General features: G+C 41.1%; 1 protein-coding gene across 2 annotated transcripts in view; it reads right to left on the bottom strand.

The window, feature by feature from the left end:
• Positions 1-25,875, bottom strand: part of gpatch1 (G patch domain containing 1) — a 209,052-nt gene that overhangs the window by 121,762 nt on the left and 61,415 nt on the right. For both annotated transcript variants that reach the window (XM_039763611.1, XM_039763613.1), the window contains exons 4-6: positions 22,501-22,661; positions 9,374-9,471; positions 7,323-7,381 (exon numbers count right to left, since the gene is read on the bottom strand). In XM_039763611.1, coding sequence (XP_039619545.1) covers positions 7,323-7,381; positions 9,374-9,471; positions 22,501-22,661 — 318 coding nt within the window. The remainder of the gene's footprint in view (positions 1-7,322; positions 7,382-9,373; positions 9,472-22,500; positions 22,662-25,875) is intronic.

Below are 25,875 nucleotides of genomic sequence, written 5' to 3'. Positions count from 1 at the left end.
TCAAAAGATCTCTGGTCTCAGAATTAATCTGAATAAAAGTGTACTCTTTCCAGTGAATTCTCAAGCATATAATATTAGATTAGATACCCTACCTTTTATCATTGCAGAACAGTTTAAATACCTAGGGGTAAACATCACAAGTAAACATAAAGCTCTTTATCAACAAAATTTCGCCATCTGCATGGAAAAAATTAAACAAGACTTGCATAGATGGTCAACCCTTCATCTCACACTAGCTGGAAAAATTAACACTGTTAAGATGAATATTCTTCCTAAGCTCCTTTTTTATTTCAAAACATTCCAATATACATTAATAAATCATTCTTTAGGCAATTAGATTCAACAATAACCTCATTTATTTGGAATTCAAAACATCCACATCAAAAGAGCAACCCTACAAAGACAAAAGGCAGAAGGCGGCATGGCTCTACCTAACTTCCAGTTTTATTACTGGGCAGCAAATATACAGGCATAAGAACCTGGACACAAATAGAAGAACATACACAGGCTTGGACCGCAATAGAAGTAAAATCCTGCAGTACTTCTTTGTATTCCTTGCTCTGTGCTCCAATAAACACAAGTTATCTGCAATATACTAATAACCCAATTGTGCTCCACTCACTTAGACTCTGGAACCAAATGTAGAAAGCATTTTAAGACGGAGAAGCTTCTATCTGTGGCACCTCTGCAAGAGAACCACCTCTTTCAACCTTCGCAAACATATGCAGTTTTTAATATCTGGAAAAAATTTGGAATTAACTTGCTTAGAGATCTTTATATAGACAACGTCTTTGCATCCTATGAACAATTACATTCCAAATTTAACATTCCAGCTACACATTTCTTTCACTATCTTCAAATCAGGAACTTTGTTAAACAGAACCTTCCAGATTTTCCTCATCTTGTACCCTCATCCATGCTGGAAAAAATATTGCTCAATCTCAAGGACTTAGACACCATCTCTACAATATATAAAGTCATTTTACAATCTCTCCCTTTCAAAGATCCAAGAGGACACTGGGAAAAAGCTCTCTCAATTAATATATCAGAAAAGGAGTGGAAAGTAGCAATGCAGAGAATTCACTCGAGCTCCATATGCGCAAAGCATACAATTATACAACTCAAAATTATATATCGAGCACATCTGTCTCGACTAAAACTCTCCAAAATGTTTCCAGGGCATGATCCAACCTGCGAATGCTGCAACCTAGTCCCAGCCTCACTGGGTCACATGTTCTGGGCCTGCACCAAATTAACATTATTCTAGACAAAAATTTGTAATTACCTTTCAGAAAGCCTTGGTCTCACAATCCCTCCTAACCCATTAACAGCTGTGTTTGGGGTTCTTCCAGAGGGGTTTAAAGTGGAAAAAGACAAACAAATTGTGATTACATTCACTACACTTTTGGCATGGAGACTTATTCTGATAAACTGGAAGAACCCAAACTCTCCTCTTTTAAGTCAGTGGGAAACTGATGTGTTATACTATTTGAAATTGGGAAAAAAATCAAATACTCAATTAGAAGATCCATACAGACTTTTTTTAAAACATGGCAGGATCTAATCAGTAATATTTTAAAATAAGCTCATAAAGCACAGAGAATTTATTAATTTAGGTAGGTTTACAAGCCTTAAATTTCACGCCGTTAGGCCTGCTCTCTCTCTCACGGGTGGGGATCGATCCGTCCTTAACTCAATTTTTATTTTTGTAAAAACTTGATTGAGTTGTATGGATTGCAAAAAAATTAATAAGGAAAAAAAAAAAACACCACACTGTGCAAGGTCCTACTCAGGGATCGCGTAATAGTTCTCATTCCCACTTCCCATTCCAAATTGTTGACTAATTTGCAAGGCCCATACGAGATCAAGAAGAGAAAATGATTTGTCGACTATTTGGTGAAACAACCACATCAACCTGTTGAAGCCATGGAAGGATAAAGACCCGGATCCCTTTTCCGGCCAACAACACTCCCTTTTCTCATGCAACTTCGTCCTTAATCTTGGCATCAATTTGACACAACAACAAAAGAAGGAGCTGGAATCAGCAATCCTGTCTGTGCAGGAAGTGGTTGATGAGATACCATGCAGGAATACCCTGATTGAGCATGCCATCATGACACACCTGGGAGTCATCATCAGGGAACACCCCTACCACCTCCCAGAAGCAAAATGAGACGAAGTCGAATTAAAGATCAGGAAGGTGCTGGACTTGGAAATAATTGAGGAGACCCACAGCCCCTGGTCCAGTCCATCGTCCTAGTCCCTAAACCTGATGGCAGTTGGAGATTCTGTAACCACTTCCGTCGTCTCAACCAGGTCTCCAAATTTGACACATATCCCATGCCCAGGGTGGATGAACTCCTGGAGAGGTTGGGGAAATGCTGAATATCTGACTACTCTTGACATGACAAAGGGATACTGGCAAATTCTCTTAATGGAGTTTGCAAAAGAAAAAAACTGTGTTTAGCACCCCCAGTGGACTCTGGCAGTACAAAGTACTCCCTTTTGGGTTGTACGGGGTCCCAGCGACATTCCAGCATCTGGTGGACAGATTGTTAAGGCCCCACAATTCCTTTTGTGCCACCTTCTTGGATGACATAGTCATCTATTCCGGCATGTAGGGATGAACAAGTACAGCAGGTTCATACAGTTTCCTGACATTAGCAAAAGCTGGACTTCACATTAATCCCAAAAAATGTTTCTTTGGCTTCACCAAAGCCAGATATTTGCAGAAAATTTATCTGCAAAACACGGACAAGAAAGTTTTCTTGGATTTCTATATCAAACTGAAAGATCACTGTTGCATTTATAATAAACCAACATGTGACAAATTGTCAGTGATAATAGTTTTGAAAGACGGAGATATCAAAAACAGAGTTTATATTCATGTTTATCCAAAAGCAAAGCATGATTCATCGTTTCGGTCTAATAAATCACCTCATTCTGATTATTTACTCTTTCCTTTGTTTTTCCCAGATGGCGAAACAGGATGGTCATATAATATTCTTTTATCTGAATTTGTGTATTTCATAACACCCACACAATATTTCAAATCAGAATTAACTATACATCCCAATGTATTTAACCCACGTCTCTCATTTCAACGTCTATTGTAACATTACATTATTAATGCATATTAAAAAGTCGAAGCTAATAGTCTCTTCTTTATCAAATTGAATTAAGCAAAAAACAGAACAGAATATATGCAAGGTCTCATTGGTCACGTTCAAAATTCAAATATCAATTGTTCCGTCAAATTCAAAGTAGGTAAAGCAGTAATATTACCATCATCATATCAAGGTAGTCCAAGAACATAGCAACTGTTTTATCATGATGCAATGGCAATGTCCCAAACTTTCAGTCGGCCAGATTTACTTATTACAATGACTTACAATTTACAGTGGCCAGAAATTCATCGATTCTTAAGAACAATGCCACCGGCTACTTTGCCTCTGGATATTCCAACTTTTGTAAGTAGATTATTTTATCAGAAAGTCGTTGTTTTATTGAAAGAACTTGAAATACATTTACACAATCGAATTTCAAAAACAGGGTTTGCCTCACACGCATTTATTGGTTACTTTGCAAAATAAATTATTAACTGCCGAGGATATAGATTGGAATTTCAGCACAGACAAACCGAACAGAGAAACCTATCCTGAATCATACTACAAAGTCAATAAACACATGTCTCACAGTCCTCATTTAAAACATTCAGTATGTTGGGACTCAAAAGAAAAACAAAAAAGCATTTAAAGAAATTTCCTAGAGCTTTCGTTAATTCAACAGATATGACTAAGGCTGGCTTTTTGTGATGAGACAATAATTCTATATACAGTATATATAAGAAAAAGAAATCACTCCCATTTGAAATAGTCTCTTTTTTTTTGCTTTACAGCCTTAAATGAAAATGCACACAAAAAATATTTTTCCATCTTTATTTACTCAATGAAGTTTATAACATCAAACTGAAAGATATCACAGCTACAGTTCAGAAAAATTAGAAAAAAATCAAAACGACATGCTAAGATTAATAAAGGATCACCCCCAATGTCAATATTTTGTTGAACCACCTTTTGCTTTAATGTCAGCCTTGAGTCTGTTGGGATACTTCTCTCTCTCAGCTTTGCACATCTAGTTTGAGCAATATTTGCCCACTCTTCTTTATAGAACTGTTTAAGTTCGGTCAAATTGGATGGGGAGCTTTAGTGGACTGCTAACTTCAAATCTTTCCACAGATTTTTCAATGGGATTTAGGTCTGGGCTCTGACTGGGCCACACGAGGATATTCACTTTTGTCTCCTTCAGCCACTGTGTAGTCAATTTTGCTGTGTGCTTTGGGTTGTTGTTGTGTTGAAAGGTGAACGTTCTGCCCATCTTCAACTTTCTGGCAGAGGGTAGCAGGTTTTCCTCAAGAATTTGACAGTATTTTTCCCCTTCCATTTTTACTTCTACCCTAACGAGAGCCCCAGGCCCTGCAGCAGAGAAACACTCCCACAACAGGATGCTACCACCTCCATGCTTTAACGTAGGTATGGTGTGTTGTGGATGGTGAGCTGCATTGGATTTCCGCCAGGTGTATTGAGGCCAAATAATAACACCTATTTCCACTTGGCATCAGAAATCCTTAAGGTGCATTCTGGCAAAGCTCAAACGAGCCCTAATGCGGCCTTTCTTGAGAAGGGGCTTTTTCCTTGCAACCCTCCCGAACAAGCCACACTTGTGGAGCGCTTGTGAAATTGTTGTCACATGCACAAAATGACCACTCTTTCCCATAAAATCCCGAAACTCCTTCAAAGTGGCCACTAGTCTCTTGGTAGGCTCTCTTACCAGTTTCCTCCTAGCTCTTCCATCCAGTTTGGAGGGATGGTCAGATTTAGGGAGGGTCCTAATAGTACCAAACACTGGCCACTTATTTATCATGGACTTTACTGTGCTCTTTGAGATTGATAAAGCCTTTGATATTATTTTTGTATCCATTTCCTGCCTTATGTCTGTCCACATCTCTATCCCCGAGAGCTTTTAAAAGTGGCTTGCCACCCATAGTCAGTTGTTTGCTGTCAGGGAAGGGGAATGCTGCAGGAATAGCTGTTTTTATGCTTCACTAATCACACCGATTACAGTTGATCACAGGTTCAAGCCAGTAACCATGGTCTACAATGGAACTTGTGGTTACTTACACCTGATTGAGTTTACAAGTATTGTTTAGGAGGGGGGTGATCCTTTATTAATCTCAGTATTACTTGTTTTTTTTATTTTTTTTTAATTCTTCTGAACTGTTGCTGTAATATCTTTCACTTGGATGTTATAGATTGCACTGATTAAGTAAAGATGGAAAAAAATATTGGTTTGTGTGTTTTCATTTAAGGCTGTAAAATGAAAACAATGGGAATAATTCAAAGGGGTAATTAATTTCTGAACCCACTCTGTATGCGAGTGTGAATATATATATATACAGTAATCCTTCCTAGGTGAAAATCCGAAGTAGAAACCATATGTTTGTATGGTTATTTTTATACATTTTAAGCCTTTATAAACTCTCCCACACTGTTTATAAATATTCCTCGCACAGTTATACAGCATAATCCCTTTGTATTCTCTTAGATATTAGGTAAGATTCATTGAAATTATGTATATAAACACACTGTTTATATACAGTAAAACCTAAATATTATTTTAAAGATATTGAGTGCCTCCGTTATCACATATGTTACAGCCATTACGATAGACAGGCCACCAGCAATAAATACGCACAATGCAAGAAAAATAGTATACAGTAAATGTGTGTACAGTGACACTAAACGTACGTACATGTACTAAGTACTGTAAGTAGAAAATGAATTATGGTTACTCACCAACAATGACTTGTCCGATAACAATGAGTTTTATTTTACTGCACAACAAAGGAGAGCGTTACAGCCCTTCTAAAGGAGCCACTTCAGGCGATTGTGTAGCACTGCCGTTGTTCTTCTTTTGGCAGTCTTCAATCCAAATCCCTAAAGCAGATTCCATCCAGACTACTGCCTTATTACATCAACTTACAACTCCTTTTGCACCCTGGTTAAAAGGACGCTGCGGCTGTAGATCTTATATTCCTTTCCTACTTTTTAAATAAAAAGAATCGTAGCCTCATTGATGCCGTAATGGTGTCCTACAGAGGTGTAGCTTTTCCCTTCCTTCAGCCTATCCAAAACGTTTACCTTTTCAGCAATCGTTAACATCTTCCGTTGGTGCTTGGGCCCAGCCCCTGAAGCAACAGCAGGAGCAGATCGTTTTGAAGCCATAATGAAGGGCTTGACTATGCACACAAATAAACACAAAAGAGCACAAAAGTTAACTCTTTACACAGCGAAACACGATGCTGAATGAGCGAGACGATACTTCCTGGTTAACACTGCATTGAGCACACAGGAACTTAACTGCGTGCTATGATTGGTTAGCTTCTCAGTCATCTGCCAATAGCGTCCCTTGTATGAAATCAACTGGGCAAACCAACTGAGGAAGCATGTACAGGAAGTAAAAAGACACACTGTCCGCAGAACCAGCGAAGCAGCAAAAAATCTGCTTTATATATTTAGTTATGCTTACATATAAAATCCGCGAAAGTCGAAGCGCGATATATAGCGAGGGATTAATATAAATATATATTTATATTAATCCCTCGCTATATATATATATGTCATGCACGCGCGAGTAGGAGACCGTGGATGGATTTGAACGCACCTGGGAACACATTCGCCGGCAGGGAATGGCGGGGTACTAACTTTCTCCCTCTGCTTCCTCATAGGAAAAAGGACCCTCCGCCACCATAAGCCGGGTTTTGACCGCAGTACGGTACTTCCGCCCTTCCTCCGTCATTTTGTCCTGACGTCATCAATCCCATCCTCCCTCACGGTCCTTCCCAGCATCCCTCCACTTCCAGCTCCTCCCTAATAAAATGGCCCGACGCCATGATACGGCGTCGCGCATATGAACAGTTTTGTTTATGTTTTTGACCTTATATTTTGAATATATATTGTGGATTCTCGACAATATACGGGGCCGGAAAACCCCAAACCTTTTTGCTGTCTTCTTACAATATATATATATATATATATATTTATATTATTTATTTAGTCCTTAAAACAGTTTTTGTACTTATAAAATTGTCCACATATGATGCCAAACAAAATAAAGTTTAAGATAAGTACATTTCTAGAAATTAAAATACTGAACAGGCAAATACTTAAATTAGGAAATAATTCTAGCTCATTTTAGATTTCTGTAGCTTAAGTACAATGCCACACTAAAAAAAGACATTCTTTAGGAAATAAGAGTTTTACCTCAGATTTATCAGATTCTTCTGGGGGCAAGGAACATCCATATAACCTCAGTCCAGCGCCTGTAACATAAGCAAATATACACATCACACTTTATAATTTTACTTTGGTATTTCATTTATATTGCTTTATATAATGTGATGTGAGAAAAGAATCAAATAATTACAACCAATTACCTCCAAGCATTGAAATATATAAGCACTATAATTTAACTACTTTTTTTGCATTGCCAAAAAATTGCTAAAAAATAAAAAATAAAATAATTAAAACCCTACAGACTTCAAAAGGTGAAATAAATGCTCAGTCTCATTTAATTTGTTACAGGTGCCGGTCATAAAATTAGAATATCATGACAAAGTTGCTTTATTTCAGTAATTCCATTCAAAAAGTGAAACTTGTATATTAGATTCATTCATTACAAACAGACTGATGTATTTCAAATGTTTATTTCTTTTAATTTTGATGATTATAACTGACAACTAATGAAAGTCCCACTCCAAACACCAAGTAAAAGTCCACGACTCTTATTTTCTTATAATACCGTGAACCAAGCACCTTTCTCTCTACACTATTCTTACAGTAATTAACAATCAAATAATCCTCCTCTCCCAGACACTTGGCTATCCTTCCTCCCAGCTCAGCTCTCTGTCTGGGCTTTCCCAGAGTACTTTATACTCCCTGACCCAGAGGTGTTCCGGCCCAACAGTCCAAAAGTCCTTATTCCTTCCGGGTCAGGGCAAATAGTCCGTATCTTTACCCCTGAAGCACGTAGTTTCTTCCTGTTGGAGGATTATGACGCACTTCCGGGCTATAGGGCATATATGAGTCCATGGGCCTCCCGACAGCGACTCCCAGTGGTCCCCAAGATATCCAACAGGTAAGTGCATAAAAACTACATAGTCCATAAGGCCCTGCTGGAATTTAAAAGCCTAATCCATACACTCTTTCAATTTAATTCAACACTGCTCCATTCCAGGTAATTGTAAGTGCTTTTGGTATGTTGTCGTGCAACACAGGAGTTCAAATGATACTTACTGTATTGTTTTTTCCAAATATTCTAGCAACCCTGAGGGGTGGGGATGCAAGGAATATTTGGTGGTCATTCTTCAATAAACCAACTGGAATAATTTAATATGCATAGTCAAGTGACCATTAAAACAGTTTTGTGTTAGAAGTTAATCACTGGGTGATTTCTGCATTACAGAAAAATATTAATATACTTGAATTATGATAAGTTGTTAGTAATATGCAGTTAATTTTTATAACAATTTAATTGCAACTTTTACCAAATGGCACAATGCTAAATATCAAGGTTCCTTTTAAATTAAGAAGGGGTATTGTCAGATGTTACTAGACAATAGACTCCCTATAATCAAACTATATGTTTTAATAGTGATAAAAGATAAAGTAGCACATCTGCAACAGCTCACCACTTCTCCTAAATGCAAATTCAACAACAGTGGCAAAAAGTAGACTGAATTGAAAGGGGATCGACTATGAAATAAAATTAGACCACAGAACCCAATGTGTTTCTAGTGTTCAACATGAAAATAACCTAATCAATTTAACATTGCATGTTAAACTAAAAACATAAAAAACACAGTCTTTCCATTCCTCTTGTACACATATTTGCATTGGTCCTGCAACCTCTAAAGAAAAAAAAAAAAAAGTTTTGTATTCCCTCAAGTGCAATCTGCTAACTCCTTACATACCACTGGTTAAGAACCATGAGTTTATTATAATAAAAAAAAATAAAAATAAAAAAAAAAATCTAGTATTTTACAAATATAGTTTGAACTTCATAGAAACTCCAGCAACCGGAGTCAATAAAGACATTTAGGAAAATGTGAATGCCTGCAATAGCTAACAAAAAGAGCAGAAAAATTAAAACGCTATTTATTTTTGACTGTAAAATTCCAAAAAAAAAAGCCAAAAGAATGAAAAACCAAACTGTTCAATTATTTATAAAAATGTACAAATTTATATATCAAAAAATGAAACCAAGATGCTCCCATTTATTGGTTTTGTTACATCAAATATATCTGAACTCTTACCATTTCTCTGCCTCTGAAGCTTCCGCTTTACTCGGGGCCCTATGCCTTGTCCTTCTTTCCATCCCATTTTCCGCAGTAACTTAACACCAATTGATATTCTAAATAAAAAAATATATATATATTAAGAAATGGTAGGTCCAAATGAACAATTTACAAAAACTATATATATATATATATATATATATATATATATATATATATAAAATAGCCTACTCATAGCGGAGAAGTAGTGTGTTAAAGAAGTAATGAAAAAGAAAAGGAAACATTTTAATAATAACGTAACATGATTGACATTGTCATGAGTGTTGCTGTCATATATATGCCTGCCTAAATAAGTCACCCTCGCTTCGCTCTTACTTTTTTACCGTTCATTTAATCATGGCTAGTGGCGGGAAAAATTATAAAATGGAAGGAGGATGGCTTTACCAAAACAATTATTGATGGCGAATCGCTTTATTCATAAAGCTTGAATTGGTGATCTGTTTTTCTGTGTTAACCTCATATTTTTCATACTTCTTCTCAAACTAAGGTGGTGCGAGGGTAAAATGAATCGGGATGCGCTGATCAATGTAAGCGGTGTACCAGGAAATCATGCATTGACAAAAGCTCCTTTGCTTGTAATGCAAAGTGTGATTAAATGCATTATTTTTAGCAGCGTTATGGAGCACATGCATGAAGCTTCTCAGCTGTGCTTGTGCTAAGAAAGGACAGATTTTATTTTAATAGCGTGAACACGATTGTCAATGTGACCTTTTTGTAAGTAGTGCCTGGAGGATTCAGTGTGTAGAAACTCTAGAGACAGCGTGTTTATTAACTTGTGGATTTTTCTGTGAGTATTTGGTGGCAGTCTGACGAAGTTGCTTCGGAAGACGGCGTTAGTCGCGAGCTCAGCTAAGAGCGAAATAAGATGAATGGGAGTGGAGATGATGACGTGACTCCCCACCCGCCTTAACTGTCAATCCCCCACAAACACAGTCTCTCTGAATTTGCATAAGCACACCCCTTCACCTACAATTTTAACTTAGTTACAAAGTGATCAAAACTCTCGTTTATATCCTGCGTCCTCTCATTAAACTTGTATCCCGCATTACCTGTGGGCATGTGAAACGCCAGCGGTAGCCTGTCTATGAACTTAATTTAAAGTTTAGGTTTACACCTTGCTTTCTTTCGAGGTAGCAGCACTCATGAATATGGTAGTATATGTCACTCGCCGCTTCATATTGTTTAGCTGCCTTCTCAATTATATAATGCATGTTTTCTTAAGCGCTTTTTGGAGGTCTTCCTGGTTTTCTACGCACTGTGTTGACAGTCAGTTCACGTGATTACGTGGGAGGCGTGATGATGTCACACGAAACTCCGCCCCCCCCACGTCTTTCCAGCTCAACTCTATTACAGTTAATGGAGAAAAAATACCTTCCAGTTAGACCATTAGGCGTAGAATTTCGAAATGAAACCTGCCCAACTTTTGTAAGTAAGCTGTAAGGAATGAGCCTGCCAAATTTCAGCCTTCTACCTACACGGAAGTTGGAGAATTAGTGATGAGTGAGTGAGTGAGTGAGTGAGGGCTTTGCCTTTTATTAGTATAGATATATATATACACACACACACACACACACACATATATAAACATATATATACATACATATCTACATATATATATATATACACACAGCTATTTCGTATCAGTGCAATACGCTGCTTGTTAAAACGGATAACTCCCGCTCTTACGTGCAAGTCTGCGTGGATATTATGAACTATCGTAATTGTTCAAGTTCTATTTAAATTTTAAATAGAAGGAATTTTAATTTAGTCGACAGAAATATCTTTGGTAGGAATGGTAAAAACAGACAGGAATATTATTCGTGAATAAATCAACTCAAACCTTAAATAACTTAAAAGAACAAACATTCAAATTTCTTTACTCTTATGTAAATTTATATAAAAAATAAACTTAGATTTTAAATATCCCAAAAGATTTTGCTCTCCATAAAAATATATCCTTTCAAAATTATACAAATTCAAATATGAAGATGCTGCATAACAAAACATGGAAATATAAATAAAATGTGTTCCTTTCAGCAATAATAAATCAAATCATTAAGTTGTCTTTGCTCATATGTCATTTTAGAGCTGGACGCCTGGCATCTATTTTTGGCAACAGGTTCGTTTATGTTTGGTGTGAGGTATATAAATATAAATATAACACACACACACACAGGTGCCGGTCATAAAATTAGAATATCATGACAAAGTTGAGCCGTCACCTTATCGTGGAGGAGGGGTTTGCGTGTCGCAATGATCCTAGGAGCTATGTTGACCGGGGCTTTATGCCCCTGGTAGAGCCACCCAAGGCAAACAGGTCCTAGGTGAGGGATGAGACAAAGAACGGTTCAAAACCTCCAATGAAGAATAAAAACTGTGGACGACGTTTTGCCTTGACCGGACGTGGTCACGGGGCCCCCTCTGGAGCCAGGCCTGGAGGTGGGGCTCGATGGCGGCGCCTGGTGGCGGGCCTGCACCCATGGGGCTCGGCCGGGCACAGCCGAAGAGGTAACGTGGGTCCTCCTTCCCATGGGCTCACCACCTATGGGAGGGGCCAAGGAGGTTGGGTGCAGTGTGAGTTGGGTGGTGGCCGGAGGCGGGGACCTTGGCGGTCTGATCCTCGGCTACAGAAACTGGCTCTTGGGACGTGGAATGTCACCTCTCTGAAGGGGAAGGAGCCTGAGCTAGTGCGCGAGGGTTCCGGCTAGATATAGTCGGACTCACCTCGACGCACAGCTTGGACTCTGGAACCAATCTCCTTGAGAGGGGCTGGACTCTCTACCACTCTGGAGTTGCTCCCGGTGAGAGGCGCCGAGCAGGTGTGGGCATACTTATTGCCCCGACTTGGAGCCTGTGCATTGGGGTTTACCCGGTGGGCGAGAGGGTGGCCTCCCTCGCCTTCTGGTGGGGAAGGGTCCTGACTGTTGTTTGTGCGTATGCGCCGAACAGCAGTTTGGAGTATCCACCCTTTTTGGAGTCTCTGGAGGGGCTAGAGGGCATACCTTCTGGGGATTCCCTCGTTTTGCTGGGAGACTTCAATGCTCACGTGGGCAATGACAGTGAGACCTGGAAGGGCGTGATTGGGAGGAATGGCCCCGATCTGAACCGGCGGTGTTTTGTTATTGGACTTCTGTGCTCGCCACGGATTGTCCATAACGAACACCATGTTCAAGCATAAGGGTGTTCATATGTGCACTTGGCACCAGGACACCCTAGGCCTCAGGTCGATGATCGACTTTGTGGTTGTGTGCCGGACTTGCGGCCATATGTCTTGGACACTTTCGGGTGAAGAGAGGGGCGAGCTGTCAACTGATCACCACCTGGTGGTGAGTTGGCCGATGGTGGGGAAGATGCGGTCAGACCTGGTAGGCCCAAGCGTGTTGTGAGGGTCTGCTGGGAGCGGCTGGCAGAGTCCCCTGTCAGAAGTAGCTTCAACTCCCACCTCGGCAGAACTTCAACCACGTCCCGAGGGAGGTGGGGACATTGAGTCGAATGGGCCATGTTCCGTGCCTCTATTGTTGAGGCGGCTGACGGAGCTGTGGCGCAAGGTGGTCGGTGCCTGTCGCGGCGGCAATCCCGAACCCGTTGGTGGACACCGGCGGTGAGGATGCCGTCAAGCTGAAGAAGGAGTCCTATAGGACTTTTTGTCCTGTGGGTCTCTGGAGGCAGCTGATAGGTACCGGCAGGCCAAGCGGAATGCGGCTTCGGTTGTTGCTGAGGCAAAACTTCGGGCATGGGAGGAGTTTGGAGAGCCATGGAGAGCGACTTTGGACGGCCGAGGAGATTCTGGTCCACCGTCCGGCGTCTCAGGAAGGGGAAGCAGTGCAGTGTCAACACTGTATATGGTGGGGATGGTGTGCTGCTGACCTCGACTCGGGGCATTGTGTGTCGGTGGGGAGAGTACTTCGAAGACCTCCTCAATCCCACTAACATGCCTTCCAATGAGGAAGCAGAGCCTGGGGACTCTGAGGTGGGCTCTCCCATCTCTGGGACTGAAGTCACCGAGGTGGTCAAAAACTCCTTGGTGGCAGGGCCCGGGGTGGATGAGATCGCCCGGAGTTCCTTAAGGCTCTGGATGTTGTAGGACTGTCTTGGTTGACACGTCTCTGCAACATCGCATGGACATCGGGACAGTGCCTCTGGATTGGCAGACCGGGTGGTGGTCCCCTCTTTAAAAGGGGACCGGAGGGTGTTTTCCAACTATAGAGGATCACACTCCTCAGCCTCCCTGGAAAAGTCTATTCGGGGTTCTGGAGAGGAGGGTCCGTCGGATAGTGAACCTCGGATTCAGGAGGAACAGTGTGGTTTTCGTCCGGTCGGGAACAGTGGACCAGCTCTTCACCCTTAGCAGATCCTGGAGGGTGCATGGGAGTTTGCCCAACCAGTCTACATGTGTTTTGTGGACTTGGAAAGGCATTCGACCGTGTCCCTCAGGGAATCCTGTGGGGGTGCTCGGAGTATGGGGTACGGACCCCTGATAAGAGCTGTTCGGTCCCTGTACAACCGGTGTCAGAGCTTGGTCCGCATTGCCGGCAGTAAGTCGAGCCCGTTTCCAGTGAGAGTTGGACTCCGCCAGGGCTGCCCTTTGTCACCGATTCTGTTCATAACTTTTATGGACAGAATTTCTAGGCAAGGCCAGGGTGTTGAAGGGGTCCGGTTTGGTGGACTCAGGATTGGGTCACTGCTTGTTGCAGATGATGTTGTCCTGTTTGCTTCATCAAGCTGTGATCTTCAGCTCTCTCTGGATCGGTTAGCAGCTGAGTGTGAAGCGGCTGGGATGAGAATCAGCACCTCCAAATCCCAGACCATGGTCCTCAGCCGGAAAAGGGTGGAGTGCCCTCTCAGTGTTGGGGGAGATCCTGCCCCAAGTGGAGGAGTTTAAGTATCTCGGGGTCTTGTTCACGAGTGAGGGAAGAATGGATCGTGAGCTTGACAGGCGGATCGGTGCGGCATCCGCAGTGATGCGGGCTCTGCATCGGTCTGTCATGGTGAAAAAAGAGCTGAGCCGTAAGGCAAAGCTCTCAATTTACCAGTCGATCTACGCTCCTACCCTCACCTATGGTCATGAGCTATGGGTAGTGACCGAAACAACGAGATCGCGAATACAAGCGGCTGAAATGAGTTTCCTTCGCAGGGTGTCTGGGCTTTCCCTTAAGGATAGTGTGAGGAGCTCAGTCATCCGGGAGGGGCTCAGAGTAGAGCCGCTGCTCCTCCGCATCGAGAGGAGTCAGATGAGGTGGCTCGGGCATCTGATCAGGATGCCTCCTGGACGCCTCCCTGGTGAGGTGTTCGGGCACGCCCAACGGGAGGAGGCCCGGGGAAGACCCAGGACACGCTGGAGGGACTATGTCTCCCGGCTGGCCTGGGAACGCCTTGGGATTTTCCCGGAAAAGCTGGAAGATGTGGCCGGGGAGAGGGAAGTCTGGGCTTCTCTACTTAATCTGCTACCCCCGCGACCCGACCTTGGATAAGCAGAAGAGGATGGATGGATGGATGAAGTTGATTTATTTCATTAATTCCATTCAAAAAGTGAAACTTGTATATTAGATTCATTCATTACACACAGACTGATGTATTTCAAATGTTTATTTCTTTTAATTTTGATGATTATAACTGACAACTAATGAAAGTCCCAAATTCAGTATCTCGGAAAATTAGAATATTGTGAACTCTAATTAGCTAATTAACTCAAAACACCTGCAAAAGCCTTTAAATGGTCTCTCAGTCTAGTTCTGTAGGCAACACAATCATGGGGAAGACTGCTGACTTGGCAGTTGTCCAAAAGATGACCATTGACACCTTGCACAAGGTGAACAAGACACAAAAGGTCATTGCTAAAGAGGCTGGCTGTTCACAGAGCTCTGTGTCCAAGCACATTAATAGAGAGGCGAAGGAAGGACAAGACGTCATAGAAAAAAAGTGTACAAACAATAGGGATAACCGCACCCTGGAAAGAATTGTGAAACAAAACCCATTCAAAACTGTGGGGGAGATTCACAAAGAGTGGACTGCAGATGGATTCAGTGCTACAAGAACCACCACGCACAGACGTATGCAAGACATGGGTTTCAGCTGTCGCATTCCTTGTGTCAAGGCACTCTTGAACAAGAGACAGCGTCAGAAGTGTCTCGCCTGGGCTAAAGACAAAACTGCTGTTGAGTGGTCCAAAGTTATGTTCTCTGATGAAACTAAATTTTGCATTTCCTTTGGAAATCAAGGTCCCAGAGTCTGGAGGAAGAGAGGAGATGCACAGAATCCATGCTGCTTGAGGTCCAGGGTAAAGTTTCCACAGTCAGTGATGGTTTGGGGTGCCATGTCATCTGCTGGTGTTGGTCCATTGTGTTTTCTGAGGTCCAAGGTCAACGCAGCCGTCTACCAGGAAGTTTTAGAGCACTTCATGCTTCCTGCTGCTGATGAACTTTATGGAAATGCAGATTTCATTTTCCAACAGGACCTAGCACCTGCACAAAGTGCCAAAACTACCAGTACATGATTTAAGGACAATGGTATCCCTGTTCGTGGTTGGTCAGCAAACTCGCCTGAGCTTAACCCCATAGAAAATCTATGGGGTATTGTGAAGAGGAAGATGCAATACGCCAGACCCAACAATTCAGAAGAGCTGAAGGCCACTATCAGAGCAACATGGGCTCTTATAACACCTGAGCAGTGCCACAGACTGATCGACTCCATGCCACGCCACATTGCTGCAGTAATCTAGGCCAAAGGAGCCCCAACTAAATATTGAGTGCTGTACATGCTCGTACTTTTCATGTTTATACCTTTCAGTTGGCCAACATTTCTAAAAATCCTTTTTTTGCATTGGTCTTATTTGATATTCTAATTTTCCGAGATACTGAATTTGGGATTTTCATTATTTGTCAGTTATAATCATCAAAATTAAAAGAAATAAACATTTGAAATACATCAGTCTGTGTGTAATCAATGAATCTAATATACAAGTTTCACTATTTGAATGGAATTACTGAAATAAATCAACTTTGTCATGATATTCTAATTTTGACATGCATACACACACATATACATATATATACACACACACACACACACACACACACACACTGTATATATATACACATACATACAAACCGGATTCCAAAAAAAGTTGGGACACTATATAAATCGTGAATAAAAACTGAATGTAATGATGTGGAGGTGCCAACTTCTAATATTTTATTCAGAATAGAACATAAATCACAGAACAAAAAGTTTAAACTGAGAAAATGTATCATTTTAAGGGAAAAATATGTCGATTCAGAATTTCATGGTGTCAACAAATCTCAAAAAAGTTGGGACAAGGCCATTTTCACCACTGTGTGGCCTCTCCGCTTCTTCTTACAACACTCAACAGATGTCTGGGGACCGAGGAGACCAGTTTCTCAAGTTTAGAAATAGGAATGCTCTCCCATTCTTGTCTAATACAGGTCTCTAACTGTTCAATCGTCTTGGGCCTTCTTTGTCGCACCTTCCTCTTTATGATGCGCCAAATGTTCTCTATAGGTTAAAGATCTGGACTGCAGACTGGCCATTTTAGTACCCGGATCCTTCTCCTACGCAGCCATGATGTTGTGATTGATGCAGAATGTGGTCTGGCATTATCTTGTTGAAAAATGCAGGTTCTTTCCTGAAAGAGAGGACGTCTGGATGGGAGCATATGTTGTTCTAGAACCTTAATATATATTTTTCTGCATTGATGGTGCCTTTCCAGACATGCAAGCTGCCCATGCCACACGCACTTATGCAACCCCATACCATCAGAGATGCAGGCTTCTGAACTGAGCGTTGATAACAACTTGGGTTGTTGTGTGTGACTCGCTCGCTTCTTATTGTTTCGCTGCCTTCTCAATTGTATAATGCGTGTTTTCTTCAGCGCTTTTTGGAGCTCTTCCTTATTTTCTACGTATTGCGTTGACAGTCAGTTCACGTGATTATGTGGGAGGCGTGATGATGTCACAAGAAACTCCGCCCCCCACAGCCATCGAACTCAACTCCATTACATTATATGGAGAAAAATAGGTTCCAGTTATGACCATTACGCGTAGAATTTCGACATGAAACCTGCCCAGCTTTTGTATGTAAGCTGTAAGGATTGAGCCTGCCAAATTTCAGTCTTCCACCCACACAGGAAGTTGGAGAATTAGTGATTAGTCAGTCAGTGAGTGAGTGAGTGTCAGTGAGGGCTTTGCCTTTTATTAGTATAGATAAATTGGTTATAAAATGGTGTCACACTGCAAGTCATTTACACTTTTTGCCATTACTAATACTTTACTCTATAAGCACATCATTGGCGAGAGTTTTTTTGAAAGGAAAAAGGACATGTGTGGTCTGAAATATTGTATGTATCCATGTTTAAAGGACATGCTTTGTGAAGGGAGCATGAGAGTGGAGAAAATGTTTCAAAGTCTCATTCTAACAAATTTAGAGAAAGACAAAACTGGAGACGGCAAAATACCAACTTAAATATAATGGATGTCGATTTCTAACAATTTGAAAATTGTGTGTATTCAACATGGTCATCGATACCAATTTGCTTATATCACAAAATTAAATGTACAATAAATCTGAGGTGTCAAACTGCTTAACAGGGTGGGCTGCAGCCTATCCCAGCTAGTAAAGAATGCAAGATAGTAACAAATTCTGGAAAGGGCGAAAACACCTACACACCAAACACACACACTAGAGACAATTTAACGATGCCAATTAACCTAATGTCTTTGGATAGTGGGAGGAAACCCACACAGAAATGGGAAGAACATGCAAACTCCACACAGAGGATCTGGGACGCAAACTTGGGTCTACTTAGTGCAAGGCAGCAGCGCCACCTGGGTGCCACTGTGCCTCTTTATAATAAATATCTTGTAATATGGAAATGTGCTTTAAAAGGACTGGACTACTAAAAAAGAGAGAGGTTTTGTTAAGTGAATTCAATAAAATGTAGTTTATCTAGTAATTTATATCACATAAATCTATGTAACAGTTTCTAGCAAGGGTGATATTCAGAATATCACCTGTGTATAAGGAGACAACATGTAAAACAAATTTAAATGCAGAGATTTAACAGGATCTGCAAAACAGCTATTTTCAGCTACTCAAAATGGTGTGCACAAAACTGGACAGTTTGGACAAATGGTTTTGAGAAGGAAGAACAGAAGGAGACATAAGCAAATTTAAATACAATATCAGAGAAGGAATATTAACATTTAATAAATAACACAAACCTTAGCAGAGACAGAGAGGGACATGGGTATATTTACAGTGCATCCGGAAAGTATTCACAGCACATCACTTTTTCCACATTTTGTTATGTTACAGCCTTATTCCAAAATGGATTAAATTCATTTTTTTCCTCAGAATTCTACACACAAAACCCCATAATGACAACATGAAAAAAGTTTACTTGAGGTTTTTGCAAATTTATTAAAAATAAAAAAAACGGATAAATCACATGTACATAAGTATTCACAGCCTTTGCTCAATACTTTGTCGATTCACCTTTGGCAGCAATTATAGCCTCAAGTCTTTTTGAATATGATGCCACAAGCTTGGCACACCTATCCTTGGCCAGTTTCACCCATTCCTATTTGCAGCACCTCTCAAGCTCCATCAGGTTGGATGGGATGTGTCGGTGCACAGCCATTTTAAGATCTCTCCAGAGATGTTCAATCGGATTCAAGTCTGGGCTCTGGCTGGGCCACTCAAGGACATTCACAGAGTTGTCCTGAAGCCACTCCTTTGATATCTTGGCAGTGTGCTTAGGGTTGTTGTCCTGCTGAAAGATGAACCGTTGCTCCAGTCTGAGGTCAAGATCGCTTTGGAGCAGGTTTTCATCCAGGATGTGTCTGTACATTGCTGCAGTCATCGTTACCTTTATCCTGACTAGTCTCCCAGTTCCTGCCACTGAAAAACATCCCCACAGCATGATGCTGCCACCACCATGCTTCACTGTAGGGATGGTATTGGCCTGGTGATGAGCGGTGCCTGGTTTCCTCCAAACGTGACGCCTGGCATTCACACCAAAGAGTTCAATCTTTGTCTAATCAGACCAGAGAATTTTGTTTCTCATGGTCTGAGAGTCCTTCAGGTGCCTTTTAGCAAACTCCAGGCGGGCTGCCATGTGCCTTTTACTAAGGAGTGGCTTCCGTCTGGCCACTCTACCATACAGGCCTGACTGGTGGATTGCTGCAGAGATGGTTGTCTATCTGGAAGGTTCTCCTCTCTCGACAGAGAACCTCTGGAGCTCTGACAGAGTGACCATCGGGTTAGGGTCACCTCCCTGACCAAGACCCTTCTCCCTTGATCGCTCAGTTTAGATGGCCGGCCAGCTCTAGGAAGAGTCCTAGTGGTTTTGAACTTCTTCCACTTACGGATGATGGAGGCCACTGTGCTCATTTGGACCTTCAAAGCAGCAGAATTTTTTCTGTAACCTTCCCCTGAATTGTGCCTCAAGACAATCCTGTCTCGGAGGTCTACAGACAATTCCTTTGACTTCATGCTTGGTTTGTGCTCCAACATGAACTGTCAACTGTGGGACCTTATATAGACAGGTGTGTACCTTTCCAAATCATGTCTAATCAACTGAATTTACCACAGGAGGACTCCAATTAAGCTCCAGAAACATCTCAAGGATGATCAGGGGAAACAGGATGCACCTGAGATCAATTTTGAGCTTCATGGCAAAGGCTGTGAATACTTATGTACATGTGATTTCTCAATTTTTTTATTTTTAATAAATTAGCAAAAACCTCAAGTAAAATTTTTTTCATGTTGTCATTATGGGGTGTTGTGTGTAGAATTCTGAGGGAAAAAATGAATTTAATCCATTTTGGAATAAGGCTGTAGCATAACAAAATGTGGAAAAAGTGATGTGCTGTGAATACTTTCCGGATGCACTGTATATATAAAATAAACTTTTGAAAACACCTACTTACATTCAAACTTTATTGAACATAGGCTGATCCCTGACAGCTGCTGCTGTCCATTTTATAGTTACAAAATGTTAAACAATGTAAACAACAAAAATTATGTATAGGGTGGGCCATTTATATGGATACACCTTAATAAAATGGGAATGGTTGGTGATATTAACTTCCTGTTTGTGGCACATTAGTATATGTGAGGGGGAAAACTTTTCAAGATGGGTGGTGACCATGGTGGCCATTTGGAAGTCGGCCATTTTGGATCCAACTTTTGTTTTTTCAATAGGAAGTGGGACATGTGACATAAAAAATATTGGGAATTTCACAAGAAAAACAATGGTGTGCTTGGTTTTAACGTAACTATTCTTTCATGAGTTATTTACAAGTTTTTGACCACTTATAAAATGTGTTTAATGTGCTGCCCATTGTGTTGGATTGTCAATGCAACCCTCTTCTCCCACTCTTCACACACTGATAGCAACACCACAGGAGAAATGCTAGCACAGGCTTCCAGTATCCGTAGTTTCAGGTGCTGCACATCTCGTATCTTCACAGCATAGACAACTGCCTTCAGAAGACCCCAAAGATAAAAGTCTAAGGGGGTCAGATCGGGAGACCTTGGGGGCCATTCAACTGGCCCACGGCGACCAATCCACTTTCCAGGAAACTGTTCATCTAGGAATGCTCGGACCTGACACCCATAATGTGGTGGTGCACCATCTTACAGGAAAAACTCAGGGAACGTGCCAGCTTCAGTGCATAGAGAGGGAAACACATCATGTAGCAATTTCGCATATCCAGTGGCCTTGAGGTTTCCATTGATGAAGAATGGCCCCACTATCTTTGTACCCCATATACCACACCATCAATTTTTTTGTTCCAACAGTCTTGGAGGGATCTATCCAATGTGGGTTAGTGTCAGACCAATAGCGGTGGTTTTGTTTGTTAACTTCACCATTCACATAAAAGTTTGCCTCATCACTGAACAAAATCTTCTGCGTAAACTGAGGGTCCTGTTCCAATTTTTGTTTTGCCCATTCTGCAAATTCAGTGTGCCGATCTGGGTCATCCTCGTTGAGATGCTGCAGTAGCTGGAGTTTGTAAGGGTGCCATTTGTGAGTAGCTAATATCCACCGAAGGGATGTTCGACTAATGCCACTCTCCAGTGACATGCGGCGAGTGCTACGCTGTGGGCTCTTGCTGAATGAAGCTAGGACAGCCACTGATGTTTCTTCATTAGTGACAGTTTTCATGCGTCCACATATTGGCAAATCCAACACTGAACCAGTTTCACGAAACTTAGCAAGCAGTTTGCTAACTGTAGCATGGGAGATGGGTGGTCTCGTAGGGTGTCTTGCATTGAAATCTGCTGCAATGACCCGGTTACTGCGTTCACCAGACATCAACACAATCTCTATCCGCTCCTCGTGTTAACCTCTGTCAATGGCTGTAAACAAAGAGAAACTTGTAAATAACTCATGAAAGAATAAAGTTACGTTAAAACCATTGTTTTTCTTGTGAAATTCCCAATAAGTTTGATGTGTCACATGACCCTCTTCCTATTGAAAAAACAAAAGTTGGATCCAAAATGGCCGACTTCCAAATGGCCACCATGGTCACCACCCATCTTGAAAAGTTTTCCCCCTCACATATACTAATGTGCCACAAACAGGAAGTTAATATCACCAACCATTCCCATTTTATTAAGGTGTATCCATATAAATGGCCCACCCTGTATAAATGAGGCACATAGTACACACTCTAGCAGCCTTTGTACTCCCACACTGTGCAGAAGTCCTTCTTGTATCAGGGTTGTCTTCTTCTATCCTTGATTTGCTGCAATACTTAAGCCTTGTGTGCTAACCTGGTGGTGTTTTCTTTATAAATTGAAAAATTGTGATAGATCAAAACAATAATGTTCATTTGATATCTTCTTGTATACAGTACAAACTCTCTTTAAATTCCACATATTGCACAGGGAGGGGCTGTACAACTGCTATAACATAGCTCTGCTTTAGCATGTACTAATTAAAGCTTGGCAGTTTAAAGAAAAAAATCTTTCATATATTTTTCAATTATACCATATAAATATATGTACAGAACATCCTACACATATAAGTAGTGTGTGATTAACTGATTTAGTTTATTTACCTAGAAGCAGCTATAAGGTCCTCTAGGACAGTGGCTCCAGGTATTGGGGCTGCCAACACAGATAAAGCTTGTGCTTTACTCCGAATTTGGTTTTTGGTTAAAGATGCAAAGTCATCTGTAGTCATAATTTCCCTTGGAGCGATTCCATGCTCAGCAAGATCCTACAAAGAAAAAAAAAAATTTCCTCAAAATTTTAACAAGTAAGAAGTAGATACTAGAATCATTTAACCCAGAAATCATAAAGTCTAAAATCATGTGGCAGTCTTCTTTTGCACATTTTTTCATATTTTTATTACATTTGTTAATGGCCAGATTTTATTTTTCCATAAAAAAAATGACTCATTCACATTATCAAAAACATTAAACAATCTAAGGTTTCCAATCCCTGTGGTGGGCTGGCACCCTGCCTGGGGTTTGTTTCCTGCCTTGCACTGTGTTGGCTGGGTTTGGCTCCAGCAGACCCCCGTGACCCTGTAGTTTGGATATAGCTGGTTGGATATTGGATGGATTCTTACAATCCATACCTGTATGTTTATTTCTCACACTTCCTATATTGAGCTAAATGTAACATCAGACTTCATATGATCCAGTATTTTATTTTGTTACTGTTGGTATTTTATTTTGTTACTGTTGGCTTCACAATAAAAGAACATGAAGCTAACTTTTTTCGGTTAACATGCAGTGAGGCTTAAAAGTTAAAATAAATAAATAAATAAATTCATGTGTGTGTCACAGCTGGGCCAAATTTTCTTAAATTAAAATTGTCTTGGCAGAAGTATAATAAAATAGTCAGTGAAACTTCTTACAATTACATTAGAATTTTTTTTTTTTTTTTTTTTAATAGGTACATGCCATTCTGCAGAAAAAAGCTCACCAATTCTATTCACTTAATTCCTCCAAAATAGCTTTGAGTCGAGTTTTGAGGGTGCCCAAAGTCTCACATTCTACCACACACTACTTGTTAGCTTAATCCGTGTGCCTATGGTGCTCTGTAAAAAGAAAACATTTGAAGTTTGTGAAAAATTTACCTTCAAGTTTCTATCTGTGACCCTATGCTTTGCTGAACTTGCTTCAAAGTAACAGCCAAGATCATTTGCAGATTACTTTTATAATTTTAAACACTTCAATCATGTCACCCCTTAATCTCCTTTGCTTAAATCGAAAATATTCAAAGCCTTTATGTTTCCTTATAAATCATACCATGCAATCCTGGAATCTCTTTCTCTGGACTTCCGGAATATGTTACATTGACTTATATTATATTTTATTTGCCACAAATCTGCCCAAGTACCTTGCAATAATTCAACAGATTCTAGATTATCTGGCTGTTTGCCTAGTTTGGAAATCTCTGCAATCTTAACCTGCTTGTGTGGAAAAATAATAAATAGTTTGATCAGTTTGATCAATCTGGTATACATGATAGAGCCACGCAGAACCTGTCTTTATAGTGCAAGTGCAACTTCTTGTTTCTCCTAACGAACAAAAAACCACAAGTGACCAACTGATGAACTTAAAGGATGTGGTAAATGCTGATCCAAGCAAAATGTTTTAAGATGTAACGGTTTGAAATTCTTGTGCAACCAAAGTCATAAGACAAAGGCCCATTAAAAGATTTGGGATACTGACCCCTCGAGGCAGATGAAGGGCAGGTGTCCTAGGACTGTGCTTCTCTGTCATCTTACCCGAACCTGGTGTGTATTAATAAAAGATTTTTTACTAACTTTAATTAATATCTCTCTGTCTTCAGTCACAAGAAACGATAATATAGAAAATGTGTCCACAGTTTTTGGCGCCCGAACGTGGGGCAGGAGACTCCTCAAGCGTCTGACTCCTCGAGCGGGAAGACCTCAGTGATCTGTCTTCTTGAAGCAGACTGCCGCTACAGTGTACACCGGCAGCAGAGTAAGCAGCTTCGATAAAAGTTAGGACTGCCTTGTCCTGAGACGGTTCCTGGGAACACTAGAAACGGGTGAGTGGCACACTCAGAAAAACTAGTAGTTCATTGAAGACAGAAGTGAGAATAGGACACGACAAGAGGGAATAAATCTGTCACAGCAATTGGGAGGAAAAAGCAAGGGAAAAATGGGAACACATAACAGCAAGCCTGCCAAACAGTGCCTCGAGGATTCAAAGTCTTTTAATGCTAGAAGGATTATTTTCGGGGGATCAACAGACGCAGAGAAAAAATGGGTCTCCTAGAAAATTTATAGAGAAAAAGACGGGGTTAGATTTTAAAGAAGGCGTATAAGAAATGGAATAAGCAAAGTGAGGGGAGATGGACACTGGAAGGACAGGAGACGCAAGTGAAATTCAGGAAATTAGAAAAATATTATGTAGAAATGCACAAGGATGTTGCATGTAGAAATGTACGAGGATGTTGTAACAAAGGTCCGTGTTATGCTGAGCGGATCAGCGAGCGGAAGCAGAGAGCGGCAGCGGATCAGCGAGCGGAAGCAGAGAGCGGCAGCGTCTCCCACAGGCACGTAGCCCTTGAAAGCACCAGCAAGTTCACCTGAGGTAAAGCCGCAGCTGACCAGTAGAAATAACCGGCAGTGAGAAATTAAAGTCGATCGCTCAGCGGGTGGTGGAAACTTAAAGCGACGGTGATTCAGCTCAACACGGAAAGCGCAGAAGCACCTATAAAAACGGCAAAGATGACTTCAACATTTAATGTAAGTTCTATCTGCTCTCTGCCCATCGAGGGCACGTTTATATGTTGTGTGTCCTGCAGTATGTACAGCTCAGGTTTTCCGGCCGACAGTGCAGATAGCTTCACCTGCCAAAAATGTTTAGTTAATTTAGAGTTGGTCGGGAAAATACGCGAATTGGAGGACCGCGTTAGGAATCTGATAGCGATTAGGCAAACCGAAAATTGGATCGACTCGGTTTGTTTAGACAATTCGGCTACATCTGATTCGCTTCAGTCTCTCCAGGTCCCACTGTAGTCAGTGCGAGGCTGAAATCAGCAGCACCAATTCAGCCACAGGGCGAGTGGGTAACAGTAAGACGGGGGTCTAAGAATCCAAAATTTAGTCCCCCAGCACCCAGGTCACCAATTCGGACCCAGAACAGGTTCTCAGCTCTCCAGCGCCTGTGGAAACTGAGAATAATAAAGTGCTCATAATTGGCGATTCCATAGTGCGGAATGTTAGAATTCCAAACTATGTTAAACCAGCAGTTAATGTTAAGTGCCTTGCAGGGGCCAAGATTTCTGGCATAAAGGCCGCATTGGACCGTGTTGCCGACGATGAAGTATCTACCTTATTGCTGCATGTCGGCACTAATGATATTTATTTACAGCAATCTGAGGTATTAAAGCGAACTTCATCTCTCTATGCACCAAAGCTAAAACAAAATGTCGGAATTTAATTGTAT

The sequence above is a fragment of the Polypterus senegalus genome, chromosome 9 (genome assembly GCF_016835505.1).
Source record: "Polypterus senegalus isolate Bchr_013 chromosome 9, ASM1683550v1, whole genome shotgun sequence".
Taxonomy (NCBI): Eukaryota; Metazoa; Chordata; class Cladistia; order Polypteriformes; family Polypteridae; genus Polypterus; species Polypterus senegalus.
This window is presented reverse-complemented; position numbering and strand designations above follow the sequence as displayed.